The sequence below is a fragment of the Argentina silus genome, assembly GCF_951799395.1.
Source record: "Argentina silus genome assembly, chromosome: 1".
NCBI classification, from domain to species: Eukaryota; Metazoa; Chordata; class Actinopteri; order Argentiniformes; family Argentinidae; genus Argentina; species Argentina silus.
Window position 1 is genome coordinate 15,342,331 of NC_139655.1, and position 14,244 is coordinate 15,356,574.

At 40.6% G+C, this 14,244-nt stretch overlaps 2 protein-coding genes across 4 annotated transcripts in view; both read left to right on the plus strand.

The window, feature by feature from the left end:
* dock11 (dedicator of cytokinesis 11) overlaps window positions 1–5,354 on the plus strand; it is a gene marked incomplete at its 5' end in the record, with an annotated part of 57,606 nt that extends 52,252 nt beyond the window's left edge. The window contains 3 exons of the mRNA XM_083682868.1: window positions 42–142; window positions 346–484; window positions 3,780–5,354. Of these exons, the coding sequence (XP_083538994.1) occupies window positions 42–142; window positions 346–484; window positions 3,780–3,869 (330 nt within the window). The 3' untranslated portion in view covers window positions 3,870–5,354. The remainder of the gene's footprint in view (window positions 1–41; window positions 143–345; window positions 485–3,779) is intronic.
* A 307-nt stretch (window positions 5,355–5,661) lies between these two features.
* Window positions 5,662–13,772, plus strand: LOC310813727 (interleukin-13 receptor subunit alpha-1-like). 3 transcript variants are annotated; one of them, XR_014554558.1, is made up of 11 exons: window positions 5,662–5,906; window positions 6,342–6,472; window positions 6,968–7,130; window positions 7,449–7,548; window positions 9,295–9,467; window positions 9,840–9,973; window positions 10,541–10,685; window positions 11,205–11,304; window positions 11,474–11,555; window positions 11,776–12,585; window positions 12,752–13,772. XR_014554558.1 is itself a non-coding variant. In XM_083682822.1 (10 exons), the coding sequence occupies exons 1-10, from the start codon at window positions 5,831–5,833 to the stop codon at window positions 11,869–11,871; spliced, it is 1,200 nt and encodes a 399-aa protein (XP_083538948.1). In that variant the 5' UTR covers window positions 5,662–5,830; the 3' UTR covers window positions 11,872–13,772. The 3 variants fall into 3 exon arrangements, 2 of the variants coding, with proteins under 2 accessions (XP_083538948.1, XP_083538949.1); XM_083682822.1 differs by having other exon boundaries at window positions 11,776–13,772; XM_083682823.1 differs by lacking the exons at window positions 5,662–5,906; window positions 6,342–6,472 and having other exon boundaries at window positions 6,997–7,130; window positions 7,490–7,548; window positions 11,776–13,772.
* The last annotated feature ends 472 nt before the right edge of the window (window positions 13,773–14,244 follow it).

Sequence of the window (14,244 nt, forward strand, 5' to 3'; positions counted from 1 at the left end):
GTGGAGCTGTGTTACAGTAACTCATGTCTTGTCTACCACAGGTGAATGCAGGTCCCATGGCCTACGCCAGGGCATTCCTTGACGACATCAAGTCCAACCAGTCAAGCAATAAGAAGGCGAAGGAGCTCAAGGAAATATTCAGGTGTGTGCATGAGAACCAGTCCCGGGCTCGGCTGCCTACAGTATACACATACTGTACTGTACTGTACCACTTGCTGCATCTCAGAGTCAATTGAGTGTCTTATCGTGGTTGATTTTTATCATTAATCATTTTTTTAGTTCACAGTTTATTCCTGTAACATTTATGACTTATAAACGTGTGTGTGTGTGTGTGTGTGTGTGTAGGAGGTTTGTTCAGGCCTGCAGCATAGCGCTGGACATTAACGAGCGGCTCATCAAGGAGGATCAGTTTGAGTACCATGAGGGACTGAAGGGGAACTTCAGAGACATGGTCAAGGAGCTCTCTGACATCATCCACGAACAGGTGACCAAGGAGGGTGGGAGTGAGGGGGGCTAACAGAGCTACTTTGTGCACATACACACCTACCTGTACAGTTGGTTTATACACACACACACACACACACTCATACATAGTAGATGCTTCTACACACACATATACACAGGCCTATAAACACATACAATACACACAGGCTCCTCACACACACACACACACTGGTTACCAAACAGGCCTTCAGACAGGATCACACTCTCAGGCATATGTTTAGTGTGTGGAAACAAACAGGATAAAAGCTATTTCTTACCACATCAGACAGAAGTCATGAGTTCCCTATATTGTTAGGGTTAGGTTATATATACCAAGTATTCTGTACTACACCATTCAACACACTCTTCTCAATGAAAAGAGGTTGGTGCCTTCTACTGTTAGCCTTATGTGGCCATACTCTTTACAGGCATTTTGATAGCAGACTACTGTAGCATGTCCATGTCCATGAAGCTTCTCTTGTTAGTTTCGTTTTCCAACTAACATAATCTCTTCTCCTTTATTCAGGAAATAGGCTGAATATGTTTTAAGTGGCCCCACTTCTGTGTCATTCCTCTCTCGCACAGTCATCCATGACTACACCAAACTAGACTCTCCACCTGACACACGCCCCCTTTTTCTCTCTCTCATGCATGCACGCACGCACACACACACACACACACACACACACATTCTCACACACATTGTTTTCTCCCTCATTTTTTATCTCTCCCATCTCTTTTCTAAATGGCATTGGTATTTATTTAGACTCTCAAAACACAGACTGAAACAATGGTCCATATACTGTACTACACTTTGGAGTTTGGTTGAAGTATCACCGTGACTTGTTGTGGCAGAGCTACAGTGGTGCATCACTCTTGACTGACTCATAAACATCAGCTTCCTGCCAACAGCCTGCACTCCGGCATTCCATCAACACTGTTCCCTCATTCTCATTATGGAGTCACATCTGTGGGACCTAATCTAATCTGTGAACTTTCTAATCCGACTGCTATCGTAATGAAGTGTACTGTACTCTCGGGCCCTGTTTGAATAGTTTTCTTAAAAATCATCACTGATCTAACGTGTGTGGATAGGTGAAAACTATGCAGTGGATTCATTTCACCATCTATTAGTATCAGATAAGTGATGATTCAAAGCAGGGAGGGACGCATTCCAGAAGTATTCAAATTAAACCAATGTCTAAGGACTGGTTTCTAAGAACATGCAAATGTGTAGGTTGCCCCTATCTAACATGTTGTCACATGATATTGTATAAGGCATGGTACTGTATGTGTAACCCGTCTGAGAGAAGTTGCTCAGTCTTAGAGAGGAAAGCTTGTGACAGACAGTGTTGCAATCAGCCAGGAAGCCTCCGCAATGAGGTGTTTATGAATGCTGCCATAACAAGAAACAACATGTCTGACTCCGCTACACACACACACAAGATGTACTCTGCCCTCTTCCTATCAACAGCATTTGTGTCATCACTCCCTGTTGTAAAGGACAGCTGACTAACGATACTTGTCAAATACGCTACAGGATTTGCCTCTGCTCTGATAGCTGACTGTAACCCAACCTGTTCTGTCCTTTCTAACTCTTCCTTTTCTTCTGTCTATGCTGCCATACACCCTAGCTTTAAGGAAAGACAGGTAATATGGTACCTACTGTTGAATGATTGACAATATGCAGCTATAAAAATATCAGTTCCTAATACACAATGTTTTCTTCAGCCTGTGGTTTGTTTATTCAACATAGAGCTTTTAACTTTCTTCTTAAAATAAGCCCTGGCCTGGATCAATTTAATTGCTTGTAACATAATCCATTCAATCCTACTTAACTGTCTACCTGAGTGGTCTTCTCCTCTTACAGTATTCACTTTAAGTGGGGGACTCAGTGGGCCTCATTCATCAATTGTGCTGACACATGGATTATGCTCTTAAATCTTGCAGAAGAACAAATTCAATAACTTTTTAGCGTTCATCAATTTCTTCTTAGTTGAAAGATGTTCCTGAGACAGGAAGTAGATAGTAAGTCCTTACAGGACGTACAGGACAGGATGACAGGCTAATAAAGGAATTAATTGTTATTTCAACAACTTTGATTTCTGCATTGATTTATTTTAGTTCACAACATGTCAATATTACTTATTGATTGGAGCACATCATCATATGATAGCCTATATATATATATATATATACACACACAGTGCCTTCAGAATGTGAGGCCATGCACGCTATGACTAGAGAGGGAGACAGCGTGGGACTGATTGAACTTGGAAATGCTCTTATATGGGATATTCATGGCGTTTACTCATGCTAATTCTCAAATACATACATACACATTAAATTTAAGAAGATTTGGCATTTATCATCATACGCATGCAGGTAATTACAAAATTGTGTCTTGTTTCATGAATCATCATATGTCAATTTCCGTATTAGTCATTTTTAACAACACATTTGCGCATTATTGAAGAGCATATTGATGAATGAGGCCTAGTGTGTTGGTTGACCAGCATGGGTGTGGCTGAGCTCACAACATACTGTTTAAATAGTGCCACACCAACCAACTGTTGATGTTAGGAATGCCACTGTATTACTCACAATACTATATTTATTGTAGGAAAACATACTGCTGTTTCTTACAATCTCCTTATTATCCATGTTTAAAGATTTAAGATAAAAACAGCATGTTATGCACACAAAGTATTCCAGTTTTTGAATGAAGCGTTGTGACAAACATTTGACCCGGTCTTCATTGGTAACATATATTTTTTGCAGGGTCAAAATTTCACTCTGAATCTTTGACATTAGTTTGTCATTTCAAACTAAAGCTCACATTACATTCAGCCATTGATTTGACACATGGATGATACATAATGTATGATCAGTAATCAGGAGTAACTGTTTTGGTAACTCTTTATTTTTCAGCCTTGTTTCAGATGGTATTACCCAGTATTAGACAATGCCTAAAAGGTGCAGTGCAATAAATATGACCCTAAAAGGTAAGAAATGGCAGGGAGGATTCGCTCAACAAGTCTCCAGTGTTTTTATTGATCAGGCGGACCACCTCAGGCACAAATGTGGCTGTTGGTGGAGCACTTGATACTGCCTAGAGGGAAACTAAGAAACGACGTGGTATGAGGTAACAAGGGGTACTTTCTGATGCTTACCTCAGTGACTTCAGCCTTAATACAAGCTGTACAATAAAGGGTTACCATTGTGTTCATGATAGCTGTGATTATGATAACTGTGGTTATACTGGTATTCATGTATTTGTTTAATCTGTACTGCAGATCTACCAGGAAGACATGATGCGGTCGCTGCTACAGAACTCTGCACATGTGTTCCGTGCCATCAGTGGAACAGCGACAGACCTGGGATAAAAACATTGCCCTGTTCTCTGCCCCACTTTCCTGGGACCCCCTGACCTCTGCCCCCCCCCCCTGTCCTTGGCCCCCTCTGGACCCAAATTAGACTGGTTGGGTCCTATGCCGACTGGAAACCCCCTATATTTAATGTACTTTGGGATATGTTCTGTTCAATGAAGACGGTCGTCCTTGGTCAACATTGTGTAGGCCTGCAGTATGTGATGCAGGAATGGATGGACACATTGGCCAGGCATCTCTCCTGAAAGCTTGCCTGTTTCAAGCATAACTAACTAAACTCATCAAATGTCTGAGGTTTTGGATATTATCTGATGTCTCTGCCTCCACTGTGAGGTGCAGCACCTTGGAAAAGACTCTGCCACAGACAGTGTATGGGAGTTGTATTGGAGCCACAGCAGCAGTATTTATTTAGAGAATGCATTAGAACAAATGATAAGTAAGCAAAACATACAACAGATCAGGCTTAGCTGATAAGTGACACATTGCCCTTTTCCTCTTTAAAGACAAGCTCATTTAATCATTTGTGGGGGGTTTTCGGCAAAGGCGTATTGATATGTAGTCACTCTGGACTGTTGCCACACAATCTGCTGTATGCAGATTACAGTAATCACTCCAAAGGTAGCTCATTTGAACCACACCTGGTTAAAAATGTTATTGGCTTTCTGTTTGTCCATGTAGGTATGCTAGATTTAGCTAGTCCAGAATTTCAGGACTGTTTCATTGGTTCTATTCCACTGGGCATGCAAATATGATGAAATTAAAACAAACTATAGTAATCCTACTGTAGGTCTGGTATCAATACACCGCCTCTGCATGCCTACTAAACCAAGAGGATGGGAGAGGTTTCAAGGAGATGAGCCAGCTTTGTGGATTACTCAGTAATGGCTACGTATTGTCTATGATCAATGCAAAACCCTTGTATTTCTCTTGCACGCTCTATCAGAGGGTTGTGCGTTTAAGACACATTAAACTTGAGTGCTGTTAAGCAACTTCTTAAGCAACAGTCACCATAGTTAAACCATAGTCCAGCTGTATTGTCTTCATTGGATGCCATGAGGAAGTTGGGACAAAAATGTACATGGAAGAGATTAAAAACAGCATATGTGTCAATCACTCAGTTGAAAACACTGCTCAGTTGGCTCATTTGTGGAACTACAGTAAGTTCTGACATGGGCAGGTTGTAAACTAAAGCTGTCTCTTGCCTCTGGTTGGACCTTGTGCCTCTGTATTCTCAGAAAAGTCTCCTCTATTTCAAGTAATACAACTTCAACATGATTGATTGTACAGTATTTCACAAGTGCTACACTGAAATTAACAGAGATCATATGCAGATGTACATAATATATTGTTATGCTGTAAAATGAATATACTGTATCTGTGTATGTATGTACTGTACGTATTTATATTTGTACTATTTGGACCAATACATGGTGCAATATCTGGTCTGGTTAGAGAGGTATTACCCTAATTGCATTTTTTATTTTGCATTCTTTAATAACACTGTTTATGTAAGTACAGCCGCTTGTTAAACATACTTTGTAAAGCCATTTTTCAATAATAAAAAAAAAAAATGTTTTGCAACAAGTCAACTGTATGGTGGCCAAACATTCTTCACACAAGTAGGACTGATGTTTATTGGGTCATAACATTTTTTTTTTCTTTACAGCACACTTAAACTTTTAACACAGTTATTAGACATATGATCAATGATATGATCAATGATATGGATCAATGACGGCGCCATCTGTCCCACACAAACTCCTCCTTATAGTTGCCTGCTGCACACGGAGCAACACGTAGCATACAGATACATCCTGTGTGAGATTTAGTTTATGGTTATTTGCATGTAGGGTTTATGTTTTTCTCTCTCAGTTTGAGGGACATCTGTTCCACGATTCTGAGAATTTCCGACGGAGATTGGGGAAGCTCGTTCCGAGAGAAATTACGCACCGGACAACATGGTTATGAAATACTGGGGATTTATTTTGTTCCTTCAATATTCTATTTTGTTGGTTGCAACAGAAACTGAGACAGGTAATGTCAGTGTGTTTACATGTTTTAATTTGATAGGCATATCATTTGACAAACTCTGTTACTGTAAATCGTTCGTTTTCTAATTACGGAATTATAGGATTTCTTGGTGGGTTCCCGAAATCGACGTCAGTAAAGGCTCACTTAAATGAAGCAATTATGCCGTCTCTCAATCCATGAAGAACACAAATTCAAATGACATGATGTGAAGCGTCCCTTATATCTGTATGTTGTTCACTTATGCTTAAGCTTATATTTGTTTTAGTTTTTTTAGTTTAGTTTTTTTAAATACACATTATGATGAGTCAGAAAATGAGTCAAATAACTAAAGTGTACTTTATATTGACTATATTGGCTCTTAGAGAAGTAATGTCATAAACATTGATCATCGCAGTGTGCCACAATACAGATGAAAGTTTATCACTTGTCTCTTTTTAGATCCGCTCCCTGCGCCGCTCAACTTTACCTTGACGTGGACTAATGAATTCTGTGTCAGTGTAACATGGACAGAGCCTAAAGATTTGGGTACTTGTGAGGTTGAATACCAGTTCACTACAAACATCAGTCAGGTGAGTCAAATAGCTCGATTCTCGTTCCATTGGGTTTAATGAAAAATAGAAGAACTCAGTTTATGTGGGGTTATTTAGTTTAATTAGGTATATAGTATTTTATAGTATTTTCGATGCTACTGTATATATCGGCATAGACAGTATAAGACAGGTTTCTTGGCTGTTCTAAAATAATACACATAGACTGATGGGTTACCGTCACCAATCTATTTCTATGTATACTATCTGAAATTTAATGACGATATTTTCGTTTTTAATTTCCTTATTGTTTATCAGGGTTTTCATTTTAAGTAATTAAATGTCTGAAAATAAATTATGTTTAATTTTTACATTGACTTATATTTGATCAAGGTTCTTATTTTAATTAACTAAACTAAGTAATTGTAAGGTTATAACCATGTTATTACATAGGGGGATGGATGATTAGTTGTTTTTGTTATTAACATAAGATAGAGAAAGCAACAATAACCACTCCACTGTATTTTTCCTCTGCAGAGGATTGAACCTGTAATTCGGGAAGTCATGTTTTATAACATGTGTGTCACCACTAAGGAGGCAGTGCATTTCACAGTGCAAACCAACCCTGTGGATTCTTACTGTGGAAAGAGGACCAAAAGCAAGCCTGTTACCATAACTATCCCCCGTTCCAAAGACATAGGTATGTGACAGGTGACAGCCTCCTAACAAAGTATTGGAGAAAGCAATCTAGCCTACTGTAATTTTAAGAGACTCTGATCTCAGTATAAGTTCCTCAGGACAGTGTGGGAATGCATGAACATGACATTAAGCAGCATATTTCTCTAATGAAGCATTTGTGATGCTCTGAAAAGAAGGACAAAGCAACTTGAATGTTTTGAGTAGACCTCCATCCACCATAAGAGGAATATTTCAAACAATGAGCTGTGACTTTTTAAATGGCCCTGAAGTATTCTGGGCGTTCCAGAGAGATCAATGTGTGTTGTTTCTCCTGTGACAGAGCTAGTTACGGACTTCCATTGTTCCCTCTACTCCTCTAAGGCCATGAACTGTTCCTGGCTCCCAGCCAATCAGCCACAAGAACTCCAACTCTACTACTGGTGAGAATTACACTACTTCCTGTTTTTGACCGTTGACAGTCCATGACTCAATTCAGATTCTCAGAGTGAAAATGAGAAGGCAACACCCTAATCACAAAGTCTACTATGAATTACAAGTGAAGTTTGTGTTGCTATGCCCTCAACACTTGCTTTTACTCCCTCGAGCCAGCATGGATGTTGACTCGCTGGGCTTGAATCTTCCACAAAGCACTGCAATTATTCAGTCCCACGAGAAAGAATATAAAAGCAATGACCGCTCCCTATTGCCGACATCTCATGTGTGGTGCCAAAAAATAAAAATGCAATAAAAAAGGTGTGACATCCGAACTTCAAACATTAAGCATTGTACCACGTTCAACACCTCAATACAATAATAGGCCTTTTAATAGGATTAATCTCAACGATTCCATGATATTATGCTGTAGCTTTAATGTCGTCCAATATTTAATTCTGCCTGTCGATTTCCCCACTGTACATTGTATCATTTTAGATCCTTCCATTTCTGCAACAAACCGAAAAACGTTTTCAGATCACCAAAGACGATATGATGTGGCTTCTAAAAATAAATTATAGTCTATCTGACAATGTGTCTTCCCCTTTGATCTATCACCAGTTTTCGCAGGATGTTGTGAAAATCAGCTCCAAATGGTTTGCCTGTTTAGCATGTCTCCTAACAGTCTAAATCTTACAATGGCCACCTGTGAACTTTAAGGGAAAGAGACACAGACCCTCATAAAACTCATGACCAACATCAGATTCTGAGTCTAAATTTTACATTCCACCCTTTTATGCTTTTTCACTTAATTTAAATAGCATCACAACAATTGAAAGTTCTTCAGTTTTAGTGAATATACCATTCTGCTTACGGTTGTCTCCCTATTGCTAGGGAAATGTTACTTGTCTCTGGATTAGTATTCTTTCTTTACCCTGGAGCCAATTCCTTCCAATTCTTTACCCTGGAGTCAAATTACTTATATTGGGCTGCTTGTATGGTGACTGCCCTGTGAGTTTGCCAATGATTTAAGATAATATTTTATGGGGGATCTAACGAGAAGATCGTCAATTCTTCAAATGGTAGGACTCTTGGACACATCCGAGTCTACAAATTAACTGAGCAAGTGAAGTGGACTTGCTCTCATTTGGAGAATTGGAATGGACCTCATAGTTGGCATTCCCATTCTCTACCCTTCTCCAGTAATATACACTTGTACACTCCCCCTCATGGATTTAAACGGGATGGACTGGTGTAAGGAATATGGTGGAAACTCTGCCCAGCCATGCTTGCATCAATCCAATGTTTTAAAATCCACAATGAGACGTGCATGAGTGTACTGGTTGAATTGTAGAGGATGGGAATGCCACCCAAGGTTGTCTGCTACCGGTGAGAGGGGGGCAGAATGTCCATGTCCAATTTAAAATAAAAAAACTAACTGATTTGAACCCAACTCTAGTGGCAGTTGCAGTCTGTCTCTTTCAACAGTTGCTGTGTATTTTGACACATACACCATATAAACTCATAGGCCTATGAGTAAACAGTGGTGGAAATGGGGGGGGGGGACTCAATGGAAACCGGACTCCAGTAGCAAACCTATTGTTGGTAGCAATATGCTGTTATATCAAGCATTCAGTTTGCCTCTGGACTCACCATGGGTCCCCCTGTTGATTAATTTAAATTACAATACTGTGAGTCACGCACGTGAGTCTAATTTCAGCAATATTTCAGGCTTCTCATCTATTCTGTTTCAGGGTCAAGGGTAGACCCCATGTAACAGCATGCAGTGAGTACCTATATAGAGGTGGTGTGAAGACAGGATGTCACCTGAGTGAAGATGGATTCCTAGCACGTAACGTCTTCTTTCTGATCAATGGAACACTCAATGGCTCATCTGTACGAAATAAGTTCTGGAGGATTCCTATTGGTAGGAATGATTTGAATGGTTCTCATTGTAATGATAATGCTGCAATAATTCTTTCTCTCACACAAATTGTATATTTTACAGTATGTGTATACCTATGTAAGAAGAGGTAATTGTTGCCTTAATTTCATAAGTTCAATTGTGTACTGCTACTGTAGTTTTAGAATGCAGTCACAAAAGAGGTGGTGCAGTCCATGCAGTGTGCTGACAACAGTACTTATTCTGTCAGTGTAACTGTGTATCATTTGATATGTCCTAATGTTATGTTTTCAAAATCATCAATCAAAACAAATTTAACTCAGTTTAATTCATTTCATGACATTATCCATACTCTCAAGTAGGTAATCAAGTACATTTGATTCTGATTCTCTTCAGTTAATCCCCCGCCCCCCAAGATGATGATCACAAAGAGAAGGAGGAGCCTGCTCATGAGTTGGACAGCACCAGACCTTACCCATGAAAACTGCTGGAACTACACCTTAAACTATAGCAAGTGTAAAGAATCTGTAGTAAGAGCCATGGAGATGTTGTCAATTTGATCCAATTCAATTTAAAATACTTCATTCATCCCCGAAAGGCGGGAAATTGTGCAGACTAGGATTTAGTGTTATTGTGCTTTTAAGCAGAGGCCCTGTGTTTAGCAACAGTGAAGTGCATGGGTAGACTATATGGCTCAGATCAGGGATGCGGTTAAAACTACTGCGAGTTTTATTGGTACAATTCAGATGAATGGCTTGGGTCAAGGTCACAAAAGCGGAGGTCACTTAAGCCAGGCCATTCATCTGAACTGTACCAATAAAACTATAGTTTTAGCCATTGAAACCCTGATCCCTCATTTGTATATAGTAGCATACTCCTCTGAGGCTCTGAGGCTATTATTGTCATGTTTGGGAATTGGATAAGTATTGTCAGAGGAGTTGGGTAAACTTAAAGCACATACTGTGCAGTACATACAGATCTGGGACTGGGCTAAATGGAATACAGTATGTGTAAAATAAGTTGCTTTTGAAATCCTATTTATGTATGTGAAATTTCATTGAGAGTGCCGCTCAAGAATAATTGTTTCTTTTTTTCAGAGTCAGAATATTGCAGGGGGCAAGAAGAATGAAAGTGTTGAGATACCGTATGACCCCAGCTGCCAGTATAGAGTCCAGGTGAAAGCCAACTATCAATGCCCAGGGGGGAGAGGAGGAACAGACTGGAGTGCAGTCAAAAGTTACGGTACTGTCCCCCCTCTTCCTCATCCCCTCAGGTCACACAGTGATGTTTGATCATATTGTCATTGAAATAGCTGAATTTTCTTTACTCAAATCAAGTATTCAGCCAATGACTGGAGGGTTGCCGGTGGTAAGGGTACTGTGGCAAAAATAAGGACTTTTGGTAACACTTAATTTCGATAGTCTCCTACAGACAGTTTACAAATGTTCAACTGATTATCAACAAACCGGTAAACTAACTGTGCAGTAACCCTAACCCTAAACATAACCCTAATCCTAAACCTAAATTCAACCCTCAACCTTACCCTAATCCTAAACCTTGTGAATTGTTATGTCAACAGTTACAGTTGATAGACAGTCTACAGATGCTCAAAAACTATCAACTATGTAGGGGACTATCCAAATAAAGTGGGACCAGAACATCTGCTGAGCACTGGACAATAAAAATCTTTAGGTAATTCTATTAGATTAGTCAATTTCTCTCCAATTTGTCCTACTGATGTTGGGCATGTGTTTGTCTCAGGTGAGGATGAGGCTCCTGATTGGTCGATGACTGTGGTTGCGGTCGTCATTCCTGCCACGATAGCGTTCTCTGTCATGCTGTCCCTCATTTGGTTTAGGAAGTAAGTAAACCTCCTGTATATCCATAGGGAGGGTGTGTGGGGAGAGGGTATGTTTGGCAATGCCACTGTCTCAAATCTCATATTGGTGTTTGGATCAATAGTGAATTGCCATTTTGCCATTTTCATTTATTTAGAATTTGTTCCATTATGTGTTCTGTCTTGTTTTTAGGTATAAAATCATGCTATTCCCCATGATTCCGGATCCGTCGTTGATTTTCAAGGACATGATAAAAAACAATAAGGAACAAAAGGTAAAAGCAATGTCCTCCTCTCCTTTATCAGTGGCTGTCCAGTAGAACAACCCCCACGCCTGCATGCACGCACACATAAACACACACACACACACACACACACACACACACACACACACACACACACACACACACACACACACACACAGACACACAGACACACACACACACACACACACACACAAAACTAAGCCCTTCCCTCATATCTTCTGTGTTCCAGAGCTCTGTAGGGAAGCTGTATGTCCCAGTGCAGGAGGAAGTGGTGTATAAGATCAGCCTGGAGAAAGACCCTCTGCACCCGCTGCCAGACTTCTGAGAGGCGGATACCGACCCAGGGACATCGACTGCAGGGACGAGTCAAGGTCTGACTTGAGGGCCTTGGTCTGACTTCTGTGTCGCTGACCGAATCTCAAAGCCACAGTGACACAACGTGGACACTAGTCTGTCGAAGAAGAGTGTCATGGGTTTGAGCTGCCCCGTAAATGGAACATCTTAAAAAGCTAGATACTTTCAGAACGACAGCAGCGACTTCCTGTGTTTGTTCTGGAACTGTTGGATTGTACTGAGGTGCTAATAGGGTTTATTGACACACTGCCTGCATTGTTCTGAAAAACAGGTTTGTGTCGAGGAGTGGAAACGGTGTGTGTGAGGGCAAGGAAAATGTTCTCATCTTATCAAAGGTGTGGCCTCCCACTGCTTGAAGTCACAGTTCAAATGTAAAATGTTATCAGAAACCCAGCAGAATAGGAGGGTGAAGTACAGTAGTTGAAACCCAGCACAAGAGAAGGGTGCAGTACAGTAGTTGAATCCCAAAACAGCTACGTCATTCTAACGGGATCCTCGTCACATTAACAGCATGGGTAGAGTTGCGTTATCTGTCTGACAATGGGGTGTCAATGGGGTGTCAATGGGGTGTCATTTTTATTTAATCAACATCAATTTCTATTCAGGGTAGATGTGATGGAAATGTCCTTCCTCATCGATCACACGGCATACTTCTTCTGATTTAAGATGGAAAGTGAAGGATTGTGTAAGTGATGAAATGAACTGTATTCTACAAGGCCATTGAACTGAAAGCTCCCACCCCCCTGTGTAACGTCTCGCCCTGCTCCTTAGTTTATGCTTGTCTTTGTTTCATGTTATTCACTTATTTTTCCTGTTTATTTTTGTGTTCCTCACCTTGTCTCTCGTTTCAGACACTTCACCACCTGCCCTTGTGTGATTGTCGACCCTGCCCTGATTGGCCTTACCTCTTCCTCATCATCCTTCCCTGTGTATTTAGTCTGCGTGTTTCCCTGTCTCTATACCAGTTTGTGTTTGTACCTTGTGTCAAGCGTTCCAGCGATATTTCCTAGTGTTGAGTATTCCTGGTTATTTTGATCTCTGATAGTTTTTCTGACTTTGCCCTTTGCCTACCCCTTTTTGGATTATCTGCTTGATTTTTTTTAACTGCCTACCTGTGTACCAAACCCTGCTTTGCCTACCCCCTTCCTGGATTATCTGCCTACCCATTGACTGCCTACCTGTGTACCGAACCTTTTTTGATAGTAAAGACTATTCTATTGGATTTACATTTTTGTCTCCGGGTCGTGGGTTTGAGTCCTCTGCCTACGTACAACAGCCATTACAGTATGAACTGGCCAACAATGGACTCAGCGACTCTGACTCGGTGCGCGCTGCGCTTCAGACCCAGGAGAGACGGATTTTCCACCAAGACGAACAACTCACCTCAATCTGCCTGGGGGTGAGTGGGCTGGCAGAGCAACATAAGGGCTTCCAGGCTTTTATCGGTGGTCAGGTTTGCCAACTAGCCGATAAGTTCCAGCAGCTGACGGCGGTCCTCGAGATTCTCGTCTCTTCTCCTCCAGTCCCAGCACCATTCCTGACCTGTGATCCAGTTCCTGTCTTCGCAGCAACATGATGAGGGGAGAGGAGACAGAGGACATGATGTGAAATTCTGTGAACTCCTTAGGATCCTAAGTTTACCTACCTCATCCTAGCAAGAGGATGTCTATACTGTAGGGATGGCTTCCATGTACATGATGTACTATTCAGCTATACTGTATCTATACTAGATACAGTTGTAAACATGTCTACAAATGTGTGTGGAATGGTTATTTCTAGTGCTGCGTGTCCAGAAAATATTTATATTTTATATTTATAAAAAACAAAGTAAATGCAATAAAAATGGTATGTGCACAGTACACATGTACAGTATGCAGAGCCTTGTCATTATTTGCATGCCTGTTTAGTTCCTGTACACACTCACAGAGTCCTTCTCCACAGACACACACTCTTCCTTGCCAAAAGAGTTGAGTTCTTCTAAATTCACTTCGGAATGGGGAAAATAAAGTATCGGGACTTTAAGGGCCTGAACAGGTTGGGCCTGTTCGCTGATCTGTTTTTCAGTTCTGAAGTAGAGATAACAGAACGCTGGTAAACAAAAACAGGCAACACATGCCAAAAAATGCCTGGGCCAGGTCAGTACTTGTCTACTCTGCTATGGTGTCAGGTGTGCTGTAAAATGGCAGGCAAGGAGAAAGCAGACCAAGATCAAATAGTATTTTTTTTCTTATGTAGTATGCTTATAATGTCTGCTTTATAAGTCAAAAGAAAAGTTGACTTTGTTTCTTATTGAAAAAAATAAATAATAATCTGATCAGGAAGTTGTATTTACCCCAGGGGTTTT